This window comes from Ursus maritimus, unplaced genomic scaffold, assembly GCF_017311325.1.
Source record: "Ursus maritimus isolate PB19 unplaced genomic scaffold, ASM1731132v1 scaffold_6, whole genome shotgun sequence".
Classification (NCBI taxonomy): Eukaryota; Metazoa; Chordata; class Mammalia; order Carnivora; family Ursidae; genus Ursus; species Ursus maritimus.
Window position 1 is genome coordinate 21,427,955 of NW_024426774.1, and position 27,756 is coordinate 21,455,710.

At 44.7% G+C, this 27,756-nt stretch overlaps 1 protein-coding gene across 1 annotated transcript in view; it reads right to left on the reverse strand.

The window, feature by feature from the left end:
• Positions 1-1,506: 1,506 nt before the first annotated feature.
• Positions 1,507-27,756, reverse strand: part of RBKS (ribokinase) — an 81,568-nt gene continuing 55,318 nt past the window's right edge. Inside the window, exon 8 of the mRNA XM_008700280.2 lies at positions 1,507-1,786. Within this exon, the coding sequence (XP_008698502.1) occupies positions 1,613-1,786 (174 nt within the window). The 3' untranslated portion in view covers positions 1,507-1,612. The remainder of the gene's footprint in view (positions 1,787-27,756) is intronic.

Consider the following 27,756-nt stretch of genomic DNA (forward strand, 5'->3'; position numbering starts at 1 on the left):
TGAAATAAAAAACTGCTACATTACTAAAGAATAACCATTGTTCGTATAAAAGAAAGTTTCCATAATGAAACTTGTGCAAGACTTTCCAGTCTGCTCCTCTTTGTACTTCATAGGAAAGGCAGAGTCACTCTCCAGAGTGATCTTGAAAAAACTCCCATGTAGTAACAGAGAGGGTAACGGTGAACAGGAATAAAGGGGCCAGCCTTGTAACACAAAAGAAACCGTGAGAACTTTTGTGCTTATATAATTAGGAAAAATGGTATTGGTCCATATTCTCAAACTCTGGACACTGAAGCAGTATCTAGGAGTTTCTAGGAATGCTTTGGACTCCCTTTATCTTTTAGAGTTCTTTTTTTTTTTTTAATTTTTTATTTAAAGAAGAGCTATAGTGTATTTCCATAGAACCATGGCTAGGGGTTCTGGGGCATGGTACCACACAGCCAACCAACTTGGAAATTCCACTGATAATCCCTAATGTTCAGGTAAGGTAAGACAGCCCTACCCAGATCCGCATACTTTCTCACTCAAGCTATTGTTTCCTACAGATTTTCAGAAATACTCCGTTTTGTCCTTAGCACATTTCTGAATGTAAGAAGGATCAGCTTTTATTCTGAGTTCTGCCGGTTCATATCCAACACCATTTAAAGCACTTATGTAGAAGAGTGATGGCATGCCTACCATGGGCTCAAGCAGGACAAAACCAGCATTCCAAAGTAACAGGTGTTTCCTCTCCGTGGCCCAGTCTGTCTATTGAGGATATGCAAGAGTAGCTTTCTGAAACTGGAATCAGATGTAGACACTTGTTGAGTCTCGGGGGCTTGGGGCATTCGAGTCAGTCAGCTGTTTTCTGGCCTCTTTTGTTAGAACTCTGGTTCAAAGCAGTAACATGAGATCTTGGCTATTTTTCGGTTGAAACTATACATAGTGATTTTGGGTCACAAGGAGAATCCTTCACCTATAGTCAAGCCTGCTATAAAGGGTCTGTGACATACATGAATCGCCATTAAAAAAAGCAAAACAACAACAAAAAAATCTGGCTTAACAAATGACTTGTCTGTTCAGCACATGAGCTGAGTGTGGCCCACAGGTGGTGTTTACATTTAAAAAAAATGAATTGCTGATACTTAACCATTGAAAAAATTTCAATAAACATCCAAACTTCTGGCTTCTCTTGCAAAACAGAGGCTTTGACACACTAACGCTGAATATCAACTGTCTCTCAGGAACTGCTTGAACAGTCATGGGCCCCCTTCCCTTAACATTCTCCACTCGGACTCTAGACATTGTTGTCCACAAGCCCTGCTCTATGGTGGACATACAGCGTTCACGATCTGTTGGCAAGTGAGTTTGCTGATTCCTGATCGTGGTAATGTTTGTACAGGTCCTGGTCGTGGAATCCTTAATTTTGGTTGGCTCTTGGAAATACATGAAAAGCGAAGAAACCACCATTATAAAAGAGTAAATGAAAGCCTGAGGATGACTTCATAAATGAACATATTTGCAAAGAAAGGAGAAGAGGATATTTTATAGTAAGCTGCTAGCTAAGAGAGGTCACCTCCCTCCCCCCAGTACATTTTATTTCCAGGTACATTTATTTTAGGGCTAGTAGCAATCAAAACAGATCAAGTGGCAGGTCTTTTTTGTATGGATACGATGACTGTGTTCCTGCAGCCTGAACACTGACCGCCGCGATGAAATTGGATCTCTTGAGCATTTCTTCCAAGGACAGATTTGGGTAGTAAGCCAGGTAGAAGGCCAAAGCCCCCACAAAACTGTCACCAGCGCCCTGTAATTAAAAGCACAGTTGTGGAGATAAGCATGTAGTCACCTGGTGCCCAGACTGTATTTTCGAAATATTTAAGTACACTTTTATTTTAGAAGAGCTTCAGATTTACATAAAAGGTAAAAGGATAGTACACGGGTTTCCATATACCCTACATCCAGTTCTCGTAACATCTGGTAACCTCTGGTAAGGCCGTACATTTGTCATAATGAATGATATGGTATTGATACTAGCTGAACTCCGTACTTTATTTGGATTTCTCCAGTTTTGCTTAATGTCCTTTTTCTGTCCCGGGATCTCCTCCAGGATACCCTATTACATTTAGTTGTCATGTCTCCTTAGATTCCTGTGGGCTGTGACAGTTTCTTGGACATTCTTTGTTTTCAGTGACCTTGATAGTTTTAAGGACTGGTCAGATATTTCGTAGAATGTGCCTCAGTTGGGATCTGTCTGTGTTCCTCATAGTCAGGCTGTGGTTATGGTTTTTGGGAGGAAGACCACAGAGGTGAAGTGTCATTCTCTCATCACATATATCAAGGGTACATACTGTCAACAGGACTTGTCACTGATAATGTTAATCTCGATTACTCGGCTAAGGCAGTCTTTGCCAGGTTTCTCCACTGTAAAGTTACTTTCCTCCCTCTTTTCATACAGTACTCTTTGGAAGCAAGTCACTAAGTGTAGTCCACAATTAAGGGGTAGGACAGAGTATTATTTGGAATTCTCTATGGGAAATTTGTCCCCCCCCCCAACTTCTTCAGTCACCTAATTATATCTGAATGAACTCATGGGTCTTTTAAAAAAATTTATTCTTTGGGCTATAATCCAGTACTACGTTATTTCATTGCTCAAATCGTTCCAGCTTTGGCCAGAGGGAGCCCTTTCAGTTGGCTCCTGCGTCCCTTTGACAGACCCCCATTGTTTTGTTTTTTTGAGTGCTTTACTTTCTGATAGTAAGATGCTCCAGGTTCATCTTGTATATTCTCTGCTTTAGTCCTAGAATTAGCCATTTCTCCATTAAAATGGATGCAGAACGTGGTGAGAGCTATTCAGATGATATTATTTTCAAACTAAATATAGGGACAAAACAGTTTCCTTTTTCTCTGAAGCTCCAAAGGTCTGAATTGGTAGAGCACATATATGGACCCATAGAAATAGAAAATACCAAAGAAAGTCTGTTGACTTCCGCCTCAGGCAGGGTAATACCTAGTCATATGTTCACCTAACAAAAATCATTCTGGTATTTAATAGCGTTCAGGGTCATTTCCCAGTTTTTCCCAGTTTGTCGTTCCTTACACCTAGCGGTTTTCATAACAAATCCTGAGGCTGTACTTCAGGCTTCATGAAGAGCCTTCGCATGCAAGATTGTTCCAGTTGCTGCTGGAGTATTTGGCGAGCTATATGCCCAGGACAGTGATGGGTGCTAGGAAAGGGGTAGAATCCATTGTGGATTAAATGCTAAGCAGTGTGGCAGAGTTTATAAATGCTGCTGGATCCTAAGAAAGAGTCTGAAGACTGCCTCCCTGAATAAGGGAGTTCTTATGGATGAGACAGTTTTATAGAGAAGAAAGGCTTCAAGGAACAAAGACACAGGAGGAGGAAGGAACAGAGTGAGCTCATGAGACAGTCAATGGCTTTAAGGAGAATGACATTTCCCCTTGTTTACACAGATAAAGCAGTCAGTATTAAACTTGCCAAGGAGTCATAGTAACACAGGTGTGAATTCAACACTTTCCTTCCTCCCATAAATGTTTTCTGAGTGCCCCAAATGTGTCAGGTGCCATACTAGATGCTTTGCCATTGTTTGTATCAGTCTTTCCTGACGGAAACAACGGACAAAAGAGACATGGCTCTTGCTCTCCATTAGTTTATGGCAGAGCAATGCAACAGTATTAATATTTGGTTTTATTGTTTACAAGGAAGAGGGGCCGTATTTTTTCCTTTATGCATCTTTTATATTATTGCTTAAGCTTATTGTTATAAGCTTATATTTTTCCAAAAACACCTTAAGAGAATAAAAATATTTCATGAATAGGTAAGTCATGTTTCTGTACCTCTCTCACCTTTAACTTGTAGCCTGACCAGTGCAAAAGGCACAGGGCTGAGGGGAAACATTCTAGCATCACTGCCAGAAATGAGTTTTATATACTCCTGTTGGCTGGGGGGGGGGGGTGGTATTTAGCCGCACACAAGATCTGTAAGAAAGTATGTAAGGCATTGTACTTACATCTGAAAAGACTAATGAAATAATTTAAGTTGCTTCCCATTATAGCCAAAGCCAGGGAAACACAGTGTTTGATAGAACTGTGTGTGTCGGAAGCATTATTTAGGCAACAGTGATTTTCACAACTTGATTTCCTTTCATTCCTAGTGCTACACCCTGTGTTGGTAGAGACTGCAAAGGTTAACTATTCCTGTATTAAAAATAGTTTCCCCCACAAAGAAGACTCTAAGCTTGATAGCTTCATTGAGAATTCTAGCAAATGTTTAAGTAAGAAATAATACTAATTCTACCCAAGTTCTTTCTGAAAGTAGTCAAGGAAACACTTTCCAGATCATTTTGTAGTGCTATCGTTAGTGTGATACCAAAACCAGAAAATGACAATTCAAGGAAAAAAAAAAAACTCACCAGTGTTTCTCATGAACTTAGATGCAAAAACCTTAAAAAAAATTTAGTAAATTCTACATCCATTTATAACAAAAATTCAGCAAATTTGAAATAGAAGGTATAACTTGATCTTGATTAAGGGCATTTATAAAAAATCCACAGTTAACTTCTCATACTTAATGAGAAGATTGAATGATTTTTCCCTGATATTGGAAACAAATCAAGGATGTCCGTACTCACTACTTCTATTTGACATCATACTGGATTGGCAGCCAGTACAATAAGAAAAAAAAAAAAAAAGGCAAGCAGATTTGAAAGGAAGAAGTAAAACTTTCCTAGCAGATGGCATAAAAAATCCCAAGAAATCCAGCAAGAAAGCTACTAGAAATAGTAGATTTAGCAAGGTCAGGATACAAAGTCAACATAAAAAAATCAATTGTATCTGTATAGAGTAGCAATGAACAGGAAAAAATTTAAATTTTCAAAACATACCACTACCTTAGCATCAAAAATATGAAGTGTTTCGGGTTAAGTGAGTCTGTGCAATATGAATGAATATGTGCAAGATTGATACACTCTTACTATGGAAAGTAAAAGAGATTAATGAAAAAAAAAAAAGGAGAGATAAACCATGTTCATGAACTGGAAAACTCAATATTGTTAACATGTCAATTCTTCCTAAACGGACATGTAGGTTCAGTGTAATTCCAATAAAAAATTCCCAGTTAGACATTTTTAGAAATTGGTAAGTTGATTTCTAAAATTTATATGGAAATACAAAGGTCCTAGGATAGATAAAACAATTTTGAAAAAGAACAAAGTTGGAGGATGTAAACCGATTTCAAGACTTAGCATAAGATATAGTAATCAGTGAGATATTGATGTAAAGACAGACACTGTCGATCACGTGAACAGAAAGAGTCTGTAAATAAGACCAGCAGCTTATTTTTAACCAGGTAATTCAGTGGAGGGAAGGATAGCTTTTTCAACAAATGATGCTAGAAGAAATGGACTCTATATGGAAAAACGTGAACCTTCACACCATACACAAAAATTAACTGCAAATGGTCCATAGACCCACATATAAGGGTTAAAACAACAAAACATCTAGAAGAAAATAGAGGAGAAAATCTTTGTAACCCTGTGTTAGGCAGATTTCTTAGGATATCAAAAGCACAAAGCACTTAAAAAACTGATAAATCTGACTTTATCAAAATTTAAAACTTTTGTCCTTTAAAAGAATACCAAAAGACAAACTGTGAACTGGGAGAAAATAGTTGTAAAACATATATCTGATGGGGTGCCTGGGTTGCTCAGTTGGTTAAGTGTCTGATTTTGGTTCAGGTCATGATCTCAGAGTTCTGGGATTGAGTCCCGTGTCAGGCTCCATGCTCAGCAGGGAGTCTGCTTGTCCCTCGCCCTCGCCCTCTGCCTGGCCCCTGCTCGTTCCCTCTCTCTCTCTCTCTCTCTCTCTCTCATAAATAGATAAAATCTTAAACCCATATATCTGATAAAGCATTGTTATATTTCAGTAGTGCAACCCCAAAAGATAAAAACCCCAATAAAAATGTGCAAAAGATTTGAACAGAGACTTCATCAAAGAAGATATACGATGGCAAATAAGTATACAGAAAGATGCTCAACATCATTAAACATTAGGAAAGTGCAGATTAAAAACACAATGAGGTAATACTACGTACCCATTAGAAAGGCTAAATTTTTTTTTTTTAAGATTTTATTTATTTATTCGACAGAGATAGAGACAGCCAGCGAGAGAGGGAACACAAGCAGGGGGAGTGGGAGAGGAAGAAGCAGGCTCCCAGCAGAGGAGCCCGATGTGGGGCTCGATCCCATAACGCCAGGATCACGCCCTGAGCCGAAGGCAGGCGCTTAACCGCTGTGCCACCCAGGCGCCCCTAGAAAGGCTAAATTAAAAAGATTGAAAATAATGACTTTTGTTCCAGTGGAACAACTGGAATTCTTATCTGTTGTGGGAATGCAAAATGATACAGACACTTTGGAAAATAGTTTTGGCAGTTTCTTACATTATTCAGCAAACACTTATCATATAGCCTAGCAGTTCTCCTCTTAGGTATTTATGTAAGAGGAATGGAAACAAATGCACATAAAGATTTATATGTGAATGTTTATAGGAGCTTTATAATTGCTCCAAACTGGAAACAATCCAGATATCCTTGAATGGATGAATGGGTAAACTGTGGTACATCCATAGAGTGGAACACTACTTTGCAATAGAAAGGAACAAATTGCGTATGTAACGTGGGTGAATCTCAAAAGCATTACCTTAAGTGAAAGAAGCCAGACACAAAAGACTATAGACTATATTGCATGATTTCATTTATATGAAATTCTATAAAAGGCAAAAGTATATCAACAAAAAGCAGACCAGGGGCTGGAGAATATCAACTCCACAGGGGCTGCACAGGGAACTTTCGGGAGTGACAGAAAGTTCTGTAATTATGATTGGTGATTAAATGATTCTACATTTGTCAAAACTCATTGAATCATACACTTAAAATGGGTGAAATTGTGTATGAAAATGATATTTGATAAAGCTGATTTTTATATAGGTAGGGTTGGGGGATGGGGGCACTGAGTCATGCAGGAGTGTAATGTAAGGTTTGGAAACTTTGGCAGTATCTAAGTGCCCTCGGCTTATTGCTGATTAAAGTGTATGGTTTGGATAATTTTTGAGACTTACTTTGGGCCAAGGTTAATTAAGTGTTATGACTGGCCTATAGGAACCTATCAGGCCTTATACTGTGAGCCCTAACTCCACCTCTGTTCTTCTATAGGTGTTTGTCTTCTAGCAATGTGGCTTTGAAGTTGAATAGATTTGTATTTGAATCTTGGCTTGCCACTTACTAGCACTGTGACATTGGGAAAACTAACGTAAATTCTCTGTGACTTAGTTTTCTCATAAATAATGGAACGATTAATATCTCAAAGGGATTTTGTGAATCTGTCATTCCTTGCTTCTCAGTTTTCTTAACAAATTCAGTTCATAGAACTCATGTTGCTACTTTAACTTAACCTTCCCACCTTACTCCCCTATTCATTCCCATCGCCCTGCCCTTCCCCCACCCCATGGCCCCCTTTCTGTGTCCAGTCATGAAGTATGATCATGCCACTCTTCTTTACCTTCCCATGTCTTCCTGCAAAACCCCCTTCCTTTCTCTCTTTAGAAGGGCCTGCTCTCTTATGTCTTCTCAGGGTATCCCATTTTGCCACAGCTACTTAACACTTTGATAACCTGTGTTCAACCAAAAATCCCCATGAAAAGTTCAGTTTTCTGTTTCCTGTTTGCCTTTGTAAATAGTGGGGGAGTACGTTAAATGTTCAAGCCCACATCAAAAAAGAAATCTGCTTGCAGTGAGGTTGACCCATCCACAAATGCAGAAGTGATTTATAGAAGGGATGGATAATAGATAAATTGTTAACAATCACTTGCAAATATATTAAGAATCCACGAGTCTGGGGTAGCTGGGTGGCACAGGTGGTTAAGGATCCGACTCTTGGTTTTGGCACAGGTTGTGATCTTGGGGTCATGGGATCAAGCCCTGAGTCAGGCTCTGAGCTCAGTGTGAAGTCCACTTGGGACTCCTTCACCCTCCGCCCCTCCCCTGAATACATAAATCAATCTTAAAAAAAAAGAAAAAAGAATCCTCGAGTCTACACTGATTTTAAATAGATAAATGAGAAAATAATGTAGAAGGGACAGCTCTTCCTTAAAGTAAAATGCCAATTAATAAATACAGAAGTTGGAAAAATCACCACTTTGCAACCGTCACAGTAATAACTGATTCAGGCAAGAATCATCAATGGATGCTTTTGAAACTGCTGGATAAAGGTTTGATATGGACACAGTATTTACAAGTTTGAAAGTATCTCCATACAGATGGCCTATTCGTCACAGATAATGGTCTAGTGGAGAAACATAGGGGACACCACCTTGACCAAGTGAGCAACATACCAATAATGAGACAAACTGCCATCGCACGATCCCCTACATGGGGTCCTGACAAGGACATAATGTCACTTGTGTAGTATTCCTGCCTAAAACGTGTTACCTAACTCGGATCACGGGGAGGCACTGGACAAACCTAAATGGAGAAAAATTTGACGAAACAATGAACTTGTGCTTTTCAAAAAAATATCAGTATCATGAAAGACAAGGTTGAGGATCTGCTTCCTATTAAAGGAGCCTAAAAGAGCATGACAATTAAATGCCACACATACTCTTAGATTGCCTCCTGGACCAAAAAAACTATAAAAAACACGTCTGAAACATTACCGGACTCTGCATATAAGATTATTTCAGTGTTAAGTGTCCTGCATTTGATAATTATATTGTAGTTTTGTTCATGTCATTGTTCTCAGAAGGTCTCTCCCCAAGTCATAAGAGGTGAAGAGTCATGATGTCTGCAACTTACTCTCGAATGGCTCATCCAAAAAAAGTATATTTATGCACTTTGAGAGGCAGCAATAAAACAGATGTGACAAACTGCTCCTTCCTGGTGAACCTCTTCAGGGTGTACAGGCCTACGACAACTTGTCTGTCAGTTTGACTTAGGGAAGCAAGCATTTTAAAGTTTTAATAAAAGAAATTTTACTAAAGAAGTTTTAAAAATCAACATTGGTCACTCTTTGTGAATTTACAAATGAGCCAATTTCAGCCTGTGAATAATTTTCCTTTCTCTTAATTCAATTAAGTGGGCGTCTACTCCAAGTCGGGGTGCAATGAATGAGAGACGCCCCTTCCTGCATTAAGAATCCCCGTCTCATCCGGGCGGTTTCCCTTGCAATGAAGGACTAGGCAGTGCCATCCACCTGAAAGTCAAGGGGACTGGGAGGAACTTTCTGGCCAGGACAGTGACTGCAGAAAAACAGGTCCGAGATGGTAGTGGCAGCACCGTGGTGAAAGCATCCAGCGCCTCGTGCCAGGACCGCAACTGGGCTGTTGTTTTCAACCAAGAACTTTGACTGAGGTGACACCCATATGTTGAAGCCTTAGGAGAGGTCAGCAATCCTGTCTAGTTCTTTCCTTGACTCCTCAGAGTTATACAACCCTTATACAATATGTGCTCATTTACGATATATGCTCAGTTAATGACTGCCGAGGGGCCACTTCTCAGCTGCCCCGGTCTCAGGTGGGGTGGCGGTGGTGGGTGTTGCATGTTCTTCTTCACAAACAGGGCCGCCTTTGGGCCTCTGAGTTCCAAAACACAGGGAAGTCGGAAAGCCCTTGGAGGACAGGGGTTATCGATTCAAAACCAAAAAGACCAGCAAATACTACCTTGAAAATCACATTATATCCCATGATGGAAAAGCTCTTTGAAATGTAAGCATGAAAGGGGTGGAAAAGTAAGTACTACTTAACCTTCACAGAGGAGTGGAAGGGTAAGGAAGGGAGAGAACGTTTATTGTTTGCTCTGTATCAGGAAGCAGCAAAGCTCGGTGCTTACATACACACACGAGACATTTCATCTTTACAACCACAGCCCCCTGTCCCCTCCAAAACTCGCGGGGACTGAATCCTAGAGACATGAAGTAATTTGTCCAGGGTCACACGGCTGGTAAGTGGCACTTTGCATCCAGACCCTGCTGATTTCCATGTTCTGTTCACATTACACCACAGAGCGACTGTTTGTGGGAGGGTGGGAGAGAGGGGAGAAGGAAGGACATCCCCAAGTTAAACAGAAGCTCACTCCTTCTATCTCCTGTTCCTTCGCCCTGCCCTCAGGACATGATACTGGCGGCCGAGTTGTATACAGGCCTACAGTCTGGCACAGTCTGAAAACTCTGTGAGGGCAGAGGCCCTATCTCTGTCCCCTCCGTCTCTCCCACTGCCTCACCCAGTGCTTTGAGTTGACCTGCCCTGTTGGACCTAGTTCCATTCTGTTCTTTTCCAAGGTGGCCAGAGGACTCGCCGAACTACATGTGATTTTCTTTTGTGTCAGTGAAAATGGAGGTTAGGTTGCTACAGCCCGGAGTTACTTGAGATTCATTCTCATTGTTGAATCTATTTATATCACAAGGCTTTCAAGTGCCAATAAATTCCTCGGCTGTTGATTCACATCTTCGGTATAACTATTTTTATACATTGGTATGATTTTTTTTAATGGAAAGTGCTTTAAAAGTGGAAGCTGCATTGTATCACTTTGATTTTCCTGTAAGTAAAGTACTTTCCAATCAATCATTCTTGGAATAATGGAACAGTTCTCATTGATACAACATGATGGTTTTAACCTTTTACTGAAATTATTTCTGTGCCAGGAGGGGTGATGGCATAATTCATCTTTCTTCCATAAAAATACCCAGGTGGCTACTATTCGCTGCCTTTGCACCGTGATTTCCTCTTAAGGAAGAGTCGCTCTTACAGGATGGACTGGGCCCTCACACTCTGGGTGTGGAGACGTCCTGGTCTGTGGCACCCATGGAGGCAGGTGGACTATCAGTGGAGTGAAAGGACAGCAAGACGTCTCCAGGGGGGCGGGCAGGTGCAGGGCCCCAGGCACTCTGCCGGCCGGGTGGGGGAGGGAGCATGGCACTGATGAGCAGCTAGTGAGGGGGCCCCCAGGGGAGCATCTGAGAGGTGGGAGCTCCCGAGGGCAGCACCCTAGAGTTGGGGTGTGGGGTTGGGGCGGGCAGCCTCTGTCCCTAGTGCCTGAGGCATTGTCGCCCTTGGGAGGGTGTTACTCATTTCCCTTCTCCCTTCAGACGGCCCTCTCTGCCCAACTGTCCCACTCCCTACTCCCGCCCACTGCCCCTTGCCAGCCTGGAGCCCTTGCCTAGGACCGCGGGTCTGCTCCCTCACTTAGCAGCTCACTTCCAGTCTCTCAGGGCTCCGCTCTCTTGCCGAGAAATGGGCGCACACGGATGGACCTCATGGAGCTGGCAGTAAATATGCCCGAAGGTGGCAGCCAGCGCTGTCCCAGCGGAGCCCGCCGGCAGGTGGACCCAGGTGCCAGCGGGCTGTGTTGACCCTTTCGCCTGAGGGTCTGCGCAGTCAGGCTCTTGGCTGGGTGCTGTGCATATTATGGCCTTTATTTCACAAGACCCCGTGGAGAGGTGGGTGTGGTTGGGGCCCCGTGTGTGGTCATTCAAGGTGGCAGTGCGCCAGGGGGCCCAGGTTGCCGGGGTGGGGGGGACTGTGGTCTGCAGGCCATGCTTAGCTCATCACGCTGTGTGCCTGGCCCAAGGGGCACCTTCTTCTCATTTGCACAAAGTGCCCCAGAGGGTGGCAGCAACACTGGAGGGTCCTGATTTTAAAGCTGAGGAAACTAGGATTCGAGGAAGTTAAGTCACTTGCCCGAGGGAAGAATACAGGTGGTGAAGGGCAGCCAGGAGTTGTCCCAAGGTCATCTGTGTGGAAATCCAGCAACAGAGCGGGTGGAGAAGCTATTTTGGGAGATGGAGATTGGGCTTTTGGCCACGGCTTGAATTTTCCTATTTCCCCACGGGAAGGCTTGGGTTTTCTATAGCACTGAAGAATGACAGGGATGACAGAGTGGAGACGGTGAATGTCTAATGATGTCCCTCTGTACGGGGTCCCATTTTCCTCGGTGTGCTTGGGGCAGGAGCCAAGAAGAGGCGGTGACCTTGCATTGCCCTCGTCAGGTGTGGGGGAGAGTGGGAGTGCAAAGAAAGCTAAGGTTTCAGGAAACAGCACTCCGATGAACAGCCAGATAGTCTAACCCAGTTAAGGAAGGAGGGGAGGTCAGGAGGGAGTCAACAGGTCAGAAGGAAACAGACGGAACTCAGGGCAGTGAGGTACGTGTGACTGGAGGTGAGAGAGCTGGCGGTGCCCAGGGAGCAGGATGCAAGGTGAACTCGCATATAACGGAAGCCATGCGGCACGAACCATTCCTGGGAGTCCAGGCTGGAGGGGAGGTGAAGAGTCACTGGAAGTGAGGGCGTCTGGGAACTGAGACTTGGCGATGGTTCACCCTCGTGGCACTTTAGTCGTCTGACAGGATGGCAGCAGTGGGGTGGAGAGAAGAATGGTGATGTAGATACACAGAACGGTGAGGAAAGGAGGTCAAGCATTGTAAGTGAACGAGCCTTGAAGCTGCAGGAATCTCTATAGGAGGGTGGATGAGGGGCGGCTGCAGCTGCAGCGAACGGGCTCTGGGGAAGGTTCAGGAGGGAGAGAAGCACAGAGCAGCAAGGGACTCTCCGGGGTCCCATGTCTCTCTGATTCTCCTTTGTCTCTATCATGGGGCCCTTTTCCTTCTCCTGCACTAACAGTATTGCCATTCCCTTGGCTTCTGTCCTTGGCCCAGTGTCTTTCTCATTGCCTATAATTTCCAGGTGCTTCCACTGCTGTGCAGTTATGGTTTCAACTGCTGTGAACACCATGAGTCCTAAGTCAGTCTCTTCAGCCCACGCTCTCTTCTGTCTTCGGATTTGTGTATCCAAGTACCCATGAGTCTGCTCGACCAGTCTCATGTCCCCTGCAGGCAACTCCAACTCAGCATGCCCCAACCGAACTCGCACCTCTGCCTGAACACGGGGCCCCTTATCTTTCCCACACGGAAAGTCTGGGGGTCTTCTGGAGAACACCCTCCCATAGAACTAATTCGTCACCAGCTGCCAAGTTTAAATCCTAAATATTGCTCAGATCTGTTCTCTCATCTCCATCCCTCCTCCCGTCACCCTGCTTCATGCTCACGTCACCTCTAGAGGACTGCGTTAACTCCCTGACTGGTCTCCCTGCCTCCAGTCTGGCCCCTTCCAAGCCAGCCTCCACACTGCTGTAAATCTGGCCACCTCACCTCCATGCCTAAAGCCCTTTGAACGTTTCTCAGCTTCCTTAGGATATAATTTTGGCTCTTCAGCATGGGACACGAGGCTCCCTAGCACACTTGCCCGGTTTCATCTCTTACTTCTTCCTGTTCATCTATGGAAGCCTGGATCTTCCTTCACGGAAATACCTCGCTTGGACTCTTCCCTGGACTAACTTCTACTCATCTTCTAAGACTCCACTGAGGTATTCACTTAGTCATCACGTATTTACTGACTGGCACCACATTTAAAGTGCGGTCTTCCCTGATCCCATGAGTCTGGGTAGGCACCCTCCGGCATGCTCCGGCCCTCCTTTTGGGCCTTCAGCCCCTCAGACTAGCACGGCGCCAGGCTCACCGCTGAAACACGTGCCGACGGATTTGAGGACTGTCAGGAGGACGGGTGCTGAGTGATCAGGTGAGGAGCACACACTGTCCCAAGAATGCCCTGGAGCAAGGATGACAAGGAGACAGACCTGTGAAAGTCCCAGGTTGCCAAATTCTAGTTGATAGAAAACTGGATGAGTTAAGAAGGCACGGTGGGTATTAAGTGTGGTTGGGAAAAAACCCATGTGATGAAAATCCCCAAGGTAAGAACATGTCAGGCGGCTACAACAGACCCCAGACAATCTTGCAAGAATGATGTCATCACGAGGCTTCATTTCTCAGGAATCCGTCCCCACACTGGATGACTCATCACCCGAACTGCTGACGGACCCTAACAGCTAAAACCCTCACATTCTTCCTCGATGGCTTAACACATTCCAGCTGAGGAGTAGATAACCACTTTCCTTTCTTTTCGAAACCTCTCCCTACACAAAGCTATTCAAAGCCCACACTGTGGACCCGAACTCCTCGGCCAGGCTTGTGGTTTTAGAGGCCAGGGAAAAGGCAGATGGGATGAAACATGACTAAATCCCAAATCAATGCACTGTTTCTTCTCAAGAAAGAATATCGCAAGGGGTTCAGGAAAGAGAGAGAGAGCCATGTCAGCCTGCCAGGATCCCTGCCACCTTCCACCCCCACGCCAGCAGGGCTGCACCAACCCTGAGATGGCTCGCCCTCGGGCTAGCGTGGGGGGCAGTCCTGCTGTGCTCCTGCTTCCACGTTCTGAGAATGGGCTCCCACGTCGCTCCTGTCTGCAGGAGGTTGAGGCATGAACATCTGGCAGGCCTGGGGATGTACAAGTCGTTCTTTATCCTTAAAGGACTAATCAAGGACTGGCGGGAGCCCTTGTGTCATGACCCTCAAGAATGCAGCACAGAGGGAACGAGCAAACATGGTTTCAAATCCTGCCTTTTTATTAGCCATGCGTCATCTTTTAAGAATGGCAAATTCAGTATTTTTATAACCCACAGTGGAGCCCCGCTGGAAGTAGCTGGGGAAAACGGTTTTCTCAACTGGGAACATGTTTTCTCAGCTGGGACAATGCAGTAGATGGTTTGGAATCAGATGGACCTGAGTTTATGTCCCGATTTCACCACCCTGGCAAGTTACTCAACCTCCTCTGTGACTGTCTGTAAAATGGGCACCTACCGCACAGGACTGCTGTAAATACTGAAGTAGATAATGTCTAGGAAAGGCCTAGCACAGTGCCCGGAGCAGCGCGGGTGCCCCACAAAAGTGAGATGGGCTTAGACGGCACCATCTCGGAGGACCTCTTCGTTTGTTAACATTTTTCGAAATGAAAGCCCATGACCTACGTCAGAAGGGACCAGACAAGGGTTCTAAGGGACCAAGAAGGTCGTGATCCTAGGGCCTGACCCAAGGGTCCCAGGGAAGGAGTGTATGCTGTGCGTGGCTTAATGCTGCAGGATGTTCTCACAGCCAGTGAGACTGTCAGGAGGACGGGTGCTGAGTGATCAGGTGAGGAGCACACACTGTCCTGTGTGTGCCAGTGTCCTGTGGCTCTTAATTACGAGGAAGGCCAGGCTCCAGAGAGTTCTAGTAGTGGCCGCCTGTAGGTATTGGGACCTGGGACATCCATTCCTCTGTGGGGGCAGGGAGATACTTTAGGAGGCTGTGAAGAGGACACTAAAGCACTGTAAAGTGAAGAGTATAAAGGTCCCTCTCGTCAGTGCCAGACTGGGGAAAGCTGGTGAATGTTATGCTTTCATTTAGGGTGAAGGAACACAGGGAGAGCAATGAGGGAGGCTTCTGGGAGAGGCGTACAGCGGGGAGGGGCTGGAGGACAGCACGGGAGGAGGGTGAGTCGCTGGCAGGGAGAGCTGCGCCCCTCCACCAGCATGGCCGCTTATGACTGAGGACCCCGCTTTCCGTCCCAGTGAGGCCGCCGCCGGGCAGAGGGCTGCTTCCCGGGGGAGGAGGTGGTGGCCGAGCCTGGAGGCCGGCAGGCAGCTGAACAGATGGCGCAGGGACGCGTGATTCGGAGGACGCTCCTCTAGCTGTGCTGGGATCTGAAGTCGGGGCCCGTCCTGGTTAGGGATGGACACTGGGCCATCTGACCCGTCTTCTCCATGGGACGGACCTCACCACTCACTCCGGGTGTGAGCAGAGAGAGCGAGGCCCTGCCTAGACCCTTCATTCCATCCAGGGCACGCATTCTCAACCGGGGCTGGAAACTCACGCTTGCGTGCTGGGAGCGGGTTGTGGTAGAACATTTTTTTAGATATTACAATGATCTGTGGCTCTCCGAAGGCACAGTAGGTAAATCTATCTATCTACCTAGAAAGAGAGAGTCGTGGTACTCAAATTTCATGGGGGAAGATGACAAATAGGAAAAGAAAAATCTTAAAAGGCTCACTTGGGGTGGGTGGTGATTAGTGCAAGAGAGGTTGAGTAGCCCTGCAGTAGGGCCTCACGTCCGCGAGAACCTGCCAGTGGCCCGGTTAGGATCTGCTGGGGCACAAGAAACCCTAACCAGGGGTGCCTGCGTGGCACGGTCAGTTAAGCGTCTGACTCTTGATTTCAGCTCAGGTCATGATCTCAGGGTCAGGAGATCGAGCCCCGTGTCACGCTCCACACTCAGCGCGGAGCTGGCTTGAGTTTCTCTCTCCTTCTCCCTCTGCCCCTCCCCCCACCCTCTTTCTCTAAAATAAATAAATAAATAAATCTTAAAAAAAAAAAAAAGAAGCCCTAACCAGCAATCTCCAAATTGCAAGGCACACTAGGCAGGTGTTGGTAGCTTTCTGCTGGGTCAGAAATCCCTACCTCTCCCAGCCAGTTCGTCTCCTGTTTGCCTTGTCAGGTCTCCATGGCCACCAGTGAGGCCCCACGCCCTGCAGTGAGGACTTCCCAAGGGGATGAGAACTAGTGGAGCCTGGCCCATCTTCCCAAGGTAGGAAAGTGTAAAGGTTCTCTCCTAGGCAGACAACAGTGAGTCTGACGAACATACCATGAGATAGGATGATGCTTACCCAAGAGCCCCGTTTCACAGCTCAGATCCGAGTATCTCTATTTTCTCTTATCAGCACATACTGACATCATAAGGATGAGATCACATCCTTCCCAACCTCAACCTTGTGGCCCCCCTAACCAGATCGGTTTAGAAGCATCAAGATGGACAGTGAGAATCCAGCTTCCTTATCACTATTGTGTAAGAGCTACTGATTTTTATTCTAAATAAACCTGTAGGGAACATGGACAAATCATTGTGTCATAAATGTCCATGACTGTGGCTTCAACTACTAGCCACCATTGTTTATTACACTTACATTTCAACTATTAGACTGAGATAGTCAGCTTTTAAAACACTGTGTGATTAAAAGAGAGAGCAAATATTTCCTGCCTTAATATATTTCAAGTGATTATTATTTCATATTAATCAAGTATGAAACTGCATGCAGCAAAGTATTGATGATTTTTATTCCTGTCTTTTAAATAGGCACAGTGTTTTCTCAGCTCTACAATTTATTAGCTATTTGAGTAAAAAAAAAACAAACACCTTTTGGGGTGCCTGGGTGGCATGGTTGGTTAAGTGTCCAACTCTTGGTTTTGGCTCAGGTCATGATCTCAGGGTCATGAGCCACATGGGGCTCCACGCTCAATGCAGAGTCTGCTTGGGTCTCTCTCTCCCTCTCCTCCTGCTCTTCCCCTCCCCCTCCCCTGCACTCTCTCTTCTTCTCTCTCTCAAATACATACATCTTAAAAAAAAAAAAAACACCACTTTTTTATTTCTTTAAATATCAGCTCTAGGCCCAATGTGGGGCTCCAACTCACAACCCTGGGATCAAGAGTCACATGCTCTACCAACTAGGCCAGCCAGGCACCCCCCAAAAAACAGCTTTATTGTGATATAATTAATATACCATATAAGCTGCCCACTTTAAGTATATAATTCAATGTTTTTAAATATATTCACAGGGTTGAACAACCATCACTGCAGTCTAATGTTAGAAATTTTCGTTCCCCCTAAAAGAAACCTTGTCCCAACTAACAATCACACCTCCTTCCTCCCTGATCCCCCCCATGCCTAGGAACCACTAATCTACTTTCTGTCTCTGTAGACTTGTTAAGTAGGAACACATTTTTGAACAAAATCTTTTCATATTCCGACTCCATAATTAACCAATAGCTTATTATTGCATAATCAGCCAATAACTTAATCACATTTAACCAACTAGATTCATACCTAATCTCTTGATTTTAGCTGGCACTTTGTGTGAAAAGTGAAGTTGATGTGGGTCTAGTGGGAACTACTCTGTGTTACGAAAACTGCATTCGTAATAAGCACTAAAGCAACATGTTTAACTTCCTGACCAGATATGTTCACTGAACAGTCGGTAACATTTTTAAGTGAAATCATAAATGCACCAGGATCTCGCTGTTGAAGAATTCCTATGGTGAAGGTGTTAGTAAAGGCTAATCTCTAAGGGCACCTGGGTGGCTCTGCCTTTGGCTCAGGTCATGATCTCAGGGTCCTGGGATTGAGCCCCACGTCAGGCTGCCTGCTCAGCGACGAGTCTGCTTCTCCCTCTGTCCCTCCCCCAGCTTGTGTTCTCTCTCTCTCACTCACTCTCTCAAATAAATAAATAAAATCTTAAAAAACCCAAAAAAGCAAAAAACAAGACGGCTAATCTCTAGGGTAAAATCCACCCACATTCTCTCCAGCACAGACAAGTTGACTGGTCTGGTCTTGAACTCTAGGTTTCTATAGATTTGGTTTGCTTGAATGATTTTCTTTTTGGTCCCCTCTGCAATTATTACTGTGTGGCAGTGGACACTTAGCGTCCCTCTTGAAGGTCATGACTCCCTTGCATAGTGCTGCAATGGGTGGTTTCAGTACTGACCCTTCCGCTGTTAGCACATGATGGGCTCTGCTCGTGAGAGCTTCGGTGCATACACACACAGTCTGTCCTTACAGTCACCGCAGAGCTTTTCATAGAAAACAGCACGTCCGAAAATGGATATATTTATCTAGACCTGGTAGCCATTTATCAGGCAGTGGTGTCCCTCTCTTAGCACCAGGTAAACAGGTGGACTCCAAGGCACGTCCACTAAGACGATGAAGCAGGCATTATACAGACAAAAAGGTGGATCTGGCCAAGGAAATTATAACTTTTTCCAAGTCTTTGCCCTGATGTAATGCTCAGATTACCAGAATCCTGTCTTCGGAGTACCAATGACTTTCACTTTCTCGCAGGACTGATAGCATACCGACATGCTTTATAGAGCATGTTTCCTGATGTGATTCACTTTGAGTCTCATAACAATCCTGTGACATAGGCAGGATGGGTCTTTCATGTTCCAGATGAGAAACCAAGTGTGAGAACTTGCTCAAGGTCAAACGGCAAGGTGGCGGAAGTGGATGGCTTAGTGGAGAGAGGTCTCTGTGGAAGCCGTCCTCTGGAGAGGCCACACGTGGACTCCAACTTCTCTCCAAAAGATTTAGAAATCTTTCTTTGGAATACTTTCCAAATCTGTAGCACATCTCTGAATATCCTCAATGGAGGCAATATCTCATCTTCTAAGTCCGCGGTTCTCAAACTAGAGCGAGCATCAGAATTACCTGGAGGGCTTGTTACAATGTGGACTGCTGGGCTCACCCCCAAGTTTCTGATCCATTAAATCTGAGGTGGGGCCCAGATGATGTTCCCAGATGATGCTGACGTAGCTGGTCCAGCACTGCATTTTGAGAACCACTGTTCTAAGGAATTTGTTTCTGGAAAGAGGGAATCATTGAAAACCAAGTCCGGTGATGACAGTGGGAGATCAAGCTGGGGAACTCACTATTGGCCTAGACAGTAGGCAGCTATAAAGAGCACCACCAGTTCCGAGGGAAATTCGAAGAAGGAACTCCAAGAAGTTTCTAAATAATGGCAGTTCCGTTGAACTAAATGTGAATCTTCCCAGTACCACTACTTTAGAGGGGATTTCCCTCTTTCAGATGTGTGCTGAAGAATCTTTCTTTGGCGCAGTAGTTCACGTGTGAGATGTGTGTTATCGACTCTTTCATTTCTCAGCTTTAGGAAGAGAAAAGAAACCATGGAGGTGACGCCCACATTAGGGAGAATCAGTATCAGGGAAGAACTAATCGCCATTTCCAGCAGTTGACTAGTCAGACTGGTGGAGCAGGGGTCCTTTCTGGGCTGTAAGCATGACGGGTATGGAAGACGGGTTGGGGGGGGATCGTGGACTCTTCCTACCCTGACTGTTCTGTTGAGATTAGAATGGAAAAGGTGAAAAGATCTAATTTTGGATGCCAAAGACAAACATGCAACATTTTATGGGGAAAGAAAATTCCAGCAGGCAAGAAAAATGAACTGTCTTAGGTACTTAGGCTGGGAGTCAATCCTTCGTGTCACAGAAGGGAAAAAAAGAGGCGGAGGACTGCCTAAATATTCGTTCTAATTTTATTTTCAATTCTACATTACATTAAACTCTCCTTGTACTCTTTAATTTACAGCAACTGCTGACACAAATTGGTGTGCCTTCTCTTCTTTGACATCAGTATTTCTCTTGAATTATGCATTTCCATCTGGAATGAGGTTTGGGGGCTAAAGCCGTCTTTATTTTAGATGAATGAAACAGAGAGGGATCAATCGGGGGTTGAGTGCAAAACCAAAGCTACGTGGGGCTGATATACGTCCAAGCATCTCACTGCCCCAAAAGACTATAAATGGTATTAAAAAATGACAACGGTCTTTCAGTTTTCAACACATTGATTAAAATTCAACTACTAGAGAATAAGAAAAACTCTGTCAGCCTTCATCCCACAACTTCCAGATTCTTCATTTACTGGTACCCTACAAGTATTTGGTAACCATTTGTAAGAGTACAGATGATCATAAGAATTGCATCAATTCTGTTTGATCTCCACTGTACATTGGTTGTGGTGTTCACTGTCAGAGGTCAGCACCACGGACTGATCTGGCTCCATTTTTGGTGATATATGGCTCCTGGTCCAAGTCAACCAGTGGCCCATATTGACAGAGGTCATTTGCTGGCTCCATATGGGGCCTGATTCAGTGTCCACTCTCAGTTTCTGGTTTTTGAGGTTTCTGGGCTGGCCAGTCATGCCAGTAATGAAATGGGGCATTAAAAAAAAAAAGATTATTTATTTATTTGAGAGAGAGAGAGAGAGAGAGCTTGCAAATGAGTGGGGGCAGGGGAGGAGCAGAGGGGGAGGGAAAAGGAGGGGAAAGGAATCTCAGGCAGACTCCACGCTGAGCGCAAAGCCTGATGTGGGGCTCGATCCCACAACCCTGAGATCATGACCTGAGCCAAAACCAAGAGTTAGAGGCTTAACCAGCTGAGCCACCCAGGTGCCCCGAAATGGGGCATTCTGATGAAGCTATTTGGAGTTAGCACTTGCGTCAAAATGACCATACGAAAATGCAGACATGCTGTCTCATATTACCAAATAACATACAGAACAGACATCCCTATCCCCATATCCTTTTCTGCACCTCATGCCACTCTTGGCCCAATCCTGGGCTCTGCCCTAAAAGCAATCCTCAGCCATCTCAGAAAACCCCCCATTTTTATTTTTTATTTTTATTTTTTTATAATCATATATTTTTAAATTATATTATGTTAGTCACCATACAGTACGTCCCTGGATTTTGATGTAAAGTTCGATGATTCATTAGTTGCGTATAACACCCAGTGCACCATGCAATACGTGCCCTCCTTACTACCCATCACCAGTCTATCCCATTCCCCCACCCCCTCCCCTCTGAAGCCCTCAGTTTGTTTCTCAGAGTCCATAGTCTCTCATGCTTCATTCCCCCTTCTGATTACCACCCCTTTCTTTATCCCTTTCTTCTCCTACCGATCTTCCTAGTTCTTATGTTCCATAGATGAGAGAAACCATATGATAATTGTCTTTCTCTGCTTGACTTATTTCACTTAGCATTATCTCCTCCAGTGCCGTCCATGTTGCAGCAAATGTTGAGAATTCGTTTTTTTTGATAGCTGAGTAACATTCCATTGTATATATGGACCACATCTTCTTAATCCAGTCATCTGTTGAAGGGCATCTCGGCTCCTTCCACGATTTAGCTATTGTGGACAATGCTGCTACGAACATTGGGGTGCATATGGCCCTTCTCTTCACTACGTCTGTATCTTTGGGGTAAATACCCAGTAGCGCAATGGCTGGATCATAGGGTAGCTCAATTTTTAACTTTTTAAGGGACCTCCACACTGTTTTCCAGAGTGGCTGTACCAACTTGCATTCCCACCAACAAAGTAGGAGGGATCCCCTTTCTCCACATCCTCTCCAACAATTGTTGTTTCCTGCCTTGTCAATTTTCGCCATTCTAACTGGCATAAGGTGGTATCTTAGTGTGGTTTTGATTTGAATTTCCCTGATGGCTACTGATTTTGAACATTTTTTCATGTGTCTGTTAGCCATTTGTATGTCTTCATTGGAAAAGTGTCTGTTCATATCTTCTGCCCGTTTTATGATTTGTTTGTTTCTTGTGTATTGAGTTTGAGAAGTTCTTTGTAGATCTTGGATACCAGTCTTTTATCTGTAGTGTCATTTGCAAATATATTCTCCCATTCCATGGGCTGCCTCTTAGTTTTTTTGACTGTTTCCTTGGCTGTGCAGAAGCTTTTTATCTTGATGAAGTCATTTTTAATCTTTACCGATCACACACTCCACCCCAGGAGTGGGAATTGGGGATAAGGTAAAAGTCTTTGCTTTGTACATTGCTTGATAGTTTAGGAAAGAGGAGAATTTTATGTTTTAGTTATCATGTTTACTGTGAAAAACGTTCTTGAATCAGTATGGCCACATGAAAGCAGCTCGATCATAATATTGTTTTGCTAAAATTGGCTGTGCCCAGCAGCCGTGGCATGACGTCACTTCCTTGCTAGAACAGCGACCAGTGCTTGACCAGCCTGAAGAACATGTAAGGGTCTGTTGTCAACCTGGGAGTGGTGGGCCATGAGGCCAGGGAACTCCTCAGGTTCTGGGGCAGGCTGCCATGGGCTCAGCAGGTGCTGCTCTGAGTCACAGCCCTCGCTGCTCTTCGGTCTGGCTGGCCACAGACAATGGCCTGTGGAGACTTGAAACTAGTTTAAAAACCCCATTCTGGCCAAAAATGTCTGTGGTGGATTAATTTATTCTATAATTTAAAGAATCCCATTATTGGAATGGAATTACTGAGAGAAGTAGAATCCTGAGTGTGAGCTAAACTGGAATAAAAAAAGGCCCATTCTTCAGGCAACATTAATGGAAGCTTTGTATATAAATAACTTGATATATTGGTGAGTAAATGGCACTTACAGCTAAAATGTCTGTGAGTGATTCACTGAGTTCTAAAGACGTCCCTTGCCTTCTGTGGTCAGCCATCTTTTTTTCTTTGGGACTCCACTATTCTAGACAGACAACAGTTAATCCAATATGATTTAGTATCTCACAAAAGATTCTGCTAAAACATTTTCTGCCAAATGTTCATCTTCCAACAGCTGCTTTTTTATGTCAGTGAGAGGTACTTGAAATAAAATCATTGTTCTCTGTGAAAACTGCGTGCTACATAATATAGAGCTACCAGATTATTAAACGGTAAAGACATCTGATAATATTAGCACCAACCACAGGTTCCACTTCTGCTGATGCACAAAATTTTGAGTAATTAGTCATTGCACAATATCGTATTTATATCCTTTTTTGCTTGAGCTGTTAGGCCACAAAATCAGTAGGCAGTTGCTGTTATAAAAGGATTCTCTGGGTTATTTATAATGTTTCTGGTTCCTTACAGTTGCTGGTTCACTCTCGGGTCTTGGGCTAATTGTACATGGTGGAAACGAAGGATGGAAGTGAACAATTGTTCTGAGAATCTCACTGCTGAAAGTTGGTGTGGATGATTCACAACCAACTGCAGGTGCCTTGGCTGGAATAGCTGGTGTTTTGTCTACACAACCCCAATTCGTCACATACTTGCTGATCTGTTACTTCATCAGGGGGAGAACGTGTAGTTACGTGAAGGTTGTGTTTGTATCTGGAGAAAGCTAGTGTCTCAGGCACAGGTGGTAGGGGAGATAATCTCAACCAGCACCGTGTTGCAAACGAGTTCCCTTCACATGCTGTTTACTTTAAGTGAAGGATAACTTTCTGCTCCAAATGCTTCTCTGTTGCACAGATCAGTGATTCACCAAAATGGGGGTGGCAGGCAGCCAGACATGCCCAATGGAAGGGCATGCAGAGATCACCTGGGCATTTCATTTTATTTTCTGTAAACTGCACTGCCATCTTCCGGGGCCACCTGCAGAGAATCACCAATGATATGGACTTGTTTCTGTTGGGAGTAGGTCTTGGTCCTTAGGTGAGTCAAGGCTCAAAACGTGCTGACAACCACTGACACTGGTAGAAGGATCTATTGGTTTTGACCATGAAACAAGCACCTTACTTGGTCCCCTACCCTTTTATTTTAAAGGAAATGACCTACCGTTATGTTCTCTGAATTCTTAAGACTTCTCAAACTCACTTTTTTTTTAAAAAAAGATTTTATTTATTTATTTGACAGAGAGAGAGAGAGACAGCCAGCGAGAGAGGGAACACAGGCAGGGGTAGTGGGAGAGGAAGAAGCAGGCTCCCAGCAGAGAAACCTGATGCGGGGCTTGATTCCAGGACTCTGGGATCACGCCCTGAGCCAAAGGCAGACACTTAACGACTGAGCCACCCAGGCGCCCCCTCAAACTCACTTCTCAACATCCCAATTGCCACCTCCCTAGTCCAGGCTGCCATAATCTGTTACTAGACAGATCAATGCAACAGTCTGGGTGGTTCTCCCCGCCTCCAGTATTGTAATCTCCAATTACTTAAAAAAAAAAAAAAGAATAAATTGGAGCCCAATGCGTGATGTGAATGCGGGACTTGAACTCACAACCCTGAGATTGAGACCTGAGCTGAGATCACGAGTTGGATTAATCGACTGAGTCACCCAGGTGCCCCTCCAACTTATTCTTTATACTCAGCCATGTTACTCTTTATTAATAGAGTACAAATCTGATAAAACCTATCCCTGCTTAAACTCTTCAATGGCTCCCCACTGCCCTCTGGAGAATGTGCAAATTTCTGGTTCTGGCCCACAAAGCCCCTCACAACCCGTCCCTGTAAGAGCTACACCTCATCCTTTTCCATCCTTCCTTGTACTGCAAGCTCTTTCCACACACAACTGCTTGAAAAGGCACCAACACTGACATATTCTCTTGGCTCTGGACCTTTCATGAGCTGCTGCCTCTGCCTGGGTTACCCTTCCCCAAGCTGACTCGTCCTTTAGCTCACCTTCCCTTGCCCCCTCAAAGCAGGGAAGCGGGCTCCTCAGGCCAGGTGGGCTCCCCAGCCGCACCCCATAGCACTTCAGGTGTATCCCCACCACGGCACTTCTCATTCAGCTGTGGGCTACACACTCTTCCAGACTCAAGCTCTTCGGGGCCAGGGACTGTCTTATTACACCAGTGGCCCTATTATACTGGTGCACACCTGCTGTTTGCAATGCAGAAAATTAAAATACAGTGTGCTGAGTAAATGTGTGCACAGTGGGGTGCTCCTCACCCCATTTTGCCATGACTTCCCACAACGGTCTTTTCTGTTTCTTAAAGGACTGTGACTTTCTGTGTTTAAAGGACGGTGTTTTCAGTTCTCGAGGTTACTTCTGTTTCATCGACCCTGGAACAAGAATAAGGTGACACGCAGCCTCAGCACCCCAGGCTTCTCTCTCTAGTGGTTTTTAAAAATTTTTTAAAAGATTTTATTATTTGAGAGAGCGAGACAGATAGAGAGACAGAGAGAAGAGAGAAAGGGAGAGAGCACGTGAGTTGTGGGAGAGAGGCAGAGGGAGGCGGAGAGAGAATCTCAAGCAGACTCCCCACTGAGCACGAAGCCCGACCCAGGGCTCAGTCTCATGACCTTGACATCATGACCTGAACCAAAACCGAGTTGGATGCTCAACGAACTGAGGCACCCAGGCACTCCTCTGTCTAGCAGTTTTAAAAGACATGAAGAAGAGAAAAGAGAAAGTCTAATGTATACCTTCTAGGGGTTCCAGAAGGAGACGATTGAGGAAGTAGGGGAGGCAATAATAAAACATAGAATGTGTAAGAATTGTTCAGAATCGAGGAGAAACACAAATACTGAGATTCAGGAAGAACAGCATCATGAGCGATATAAATGAAAATAAATTCAGATGTGGGCTCATTGTGGTAAAACTGCAGAATGGCAAAGATCAAGAGAAATTCTTACATAGATTGGTGATGGGTAGTAAGGAGGGCACGTATTGCATGGTGCACTGGGTGTTATACGCAACTAATGAATCATCGAACTTTACATCGGAAACTGGGGATGTACTGTATGGTGACTAACATAATATAATAAGAAAATATTAAAAAAAAGAAATTCTTACAAAATCCTACTGTTCTTCTGTTCAAATGCGTTTCTAAAAGCTAGCTTCTGACATAGGCTGCATCTTCACAGCACTAAGCGTCCTAAGCCAAGAGGTCACATTGTGTTTGTGTGACATTTTATTTCTTAAAAACTACCTGAAGCAAAAATAGCAAAACATGAAGAAATAACAAAGCTGGGTGGTGGGTCCATGGGTGGTCATGATCTTGTTCTCTACACTTTTCAGTGTCATTGAACTATTTCACAATTTATAAAGAAGGAAGGAAGGGAGAACGGCAGGCAATCTGATTGGCTGAGGGAAGGAGTCTATATAAGTATTTGATGCAAATTATATTTCATGTACAACTGAATCTACACAATTAGATTCCCACATGCTAAAACTAGAAGAGCAGACTAAGTAGAGGAGATGGTTTTCTTTTCCTTTTTTAATTTTTTAAAAGATTTTATTTGTTTATTTGAGAGAAAGCGAGAGCACGTGAGCACGAGTGGGGGTGGGGAGGGACCGAGGGAGGGGAGAATCCTGAAGCAGGTTCCCCGCTGAGCAGGGAACCCGACATGGGGCTTGATCCCAGGACTCTGGGATCATGACCTCAGTCAAAGGCAGACACTTAACCGACTGAGCCACCCAGGGGCCCTGGAAGATGGTTTTCTTAACTGAGAACAGGATAGTCACGGGAAGTCACTTAGCAAATGTAACCACGATCTTTCTTTTCCTAGTTTTCATTTGTTTTGACCAAAGGAAGGAAAAGGATATAAAACTTTTGTTTTTTGAGACCCTTTCAGGGGAGTTGTAATTCACCTAACCTCTGGACCCCCTCAACCCCCAAGTCAGATCGCTTTTCCAGGGTTGTACTACAGTACAGAGCCCTCCAATCGTGTTTAAAGGAATGGAAGGAGGAAGAGGAAAGTGTGAGTGACCAGCCGCCCCTTTACACCCTGTTCCACCGCAGTACGTTTTACTCACACACACATGCACGCACGACACTTATGCCACCAACAGATTATTCCCACAGTGCAGACGTACACAGAGTATTCACACCACTAACCTACAACACACCAAGGCAGACAGAAGTTCGGCAAGCCATGAACCACACACCTCTTTTTTCATTGCCTTGTTCACCTCTGTCAGCAACGACAGGCACAGAGGGTAGTGGGCTGGGCTCCAGCTCACTGGACTCTACAATTTGGCTCCAGAAGGTTTTTCGCCTCTTAATTTTGGGTCTGCCCAAGAAACATCTTCACACACTGGAAACCACAGAGAACACGAGGGTAGCATCCTGGGAAGTGGGGAAGGAGCGGACTGCTGTCACTGCCATGTGATCACACTGCTCTCTGGGAGCCAGGAGAGGTGGACGGTAGCGGTAGGGAGCTCCAAGTCTTCACTGGGAAAGGATAAGCAAGCTCCTAGAACCTTAAACCATCGCCTCTTACTGGGACAGGGACTATTTCCTGTCCTTTCAATTAGGTGGCGTCGAGGCCCACAGCACACTCTAAATCTAGATTTAGATTTTGCTTTCTTGACTTTTGCTAAGGTTTTGACAGTTGTTTCTTTTTCTTCTCTACATCCTACCACCACCTCCATGCCCCTCTTCTCCACTACCATGGCTCTTTTTAATCTCTGGCTGGATTTGAGTTCTGAAGCAGGGTCAGGGATCCAAGCTTCCGGCTCACGAGCCCTGGAGACGTTCGGCACCAGGCACATGTACGTGTGTGTCCAGGTCTGGCCGTACATGTACTTTAGGAA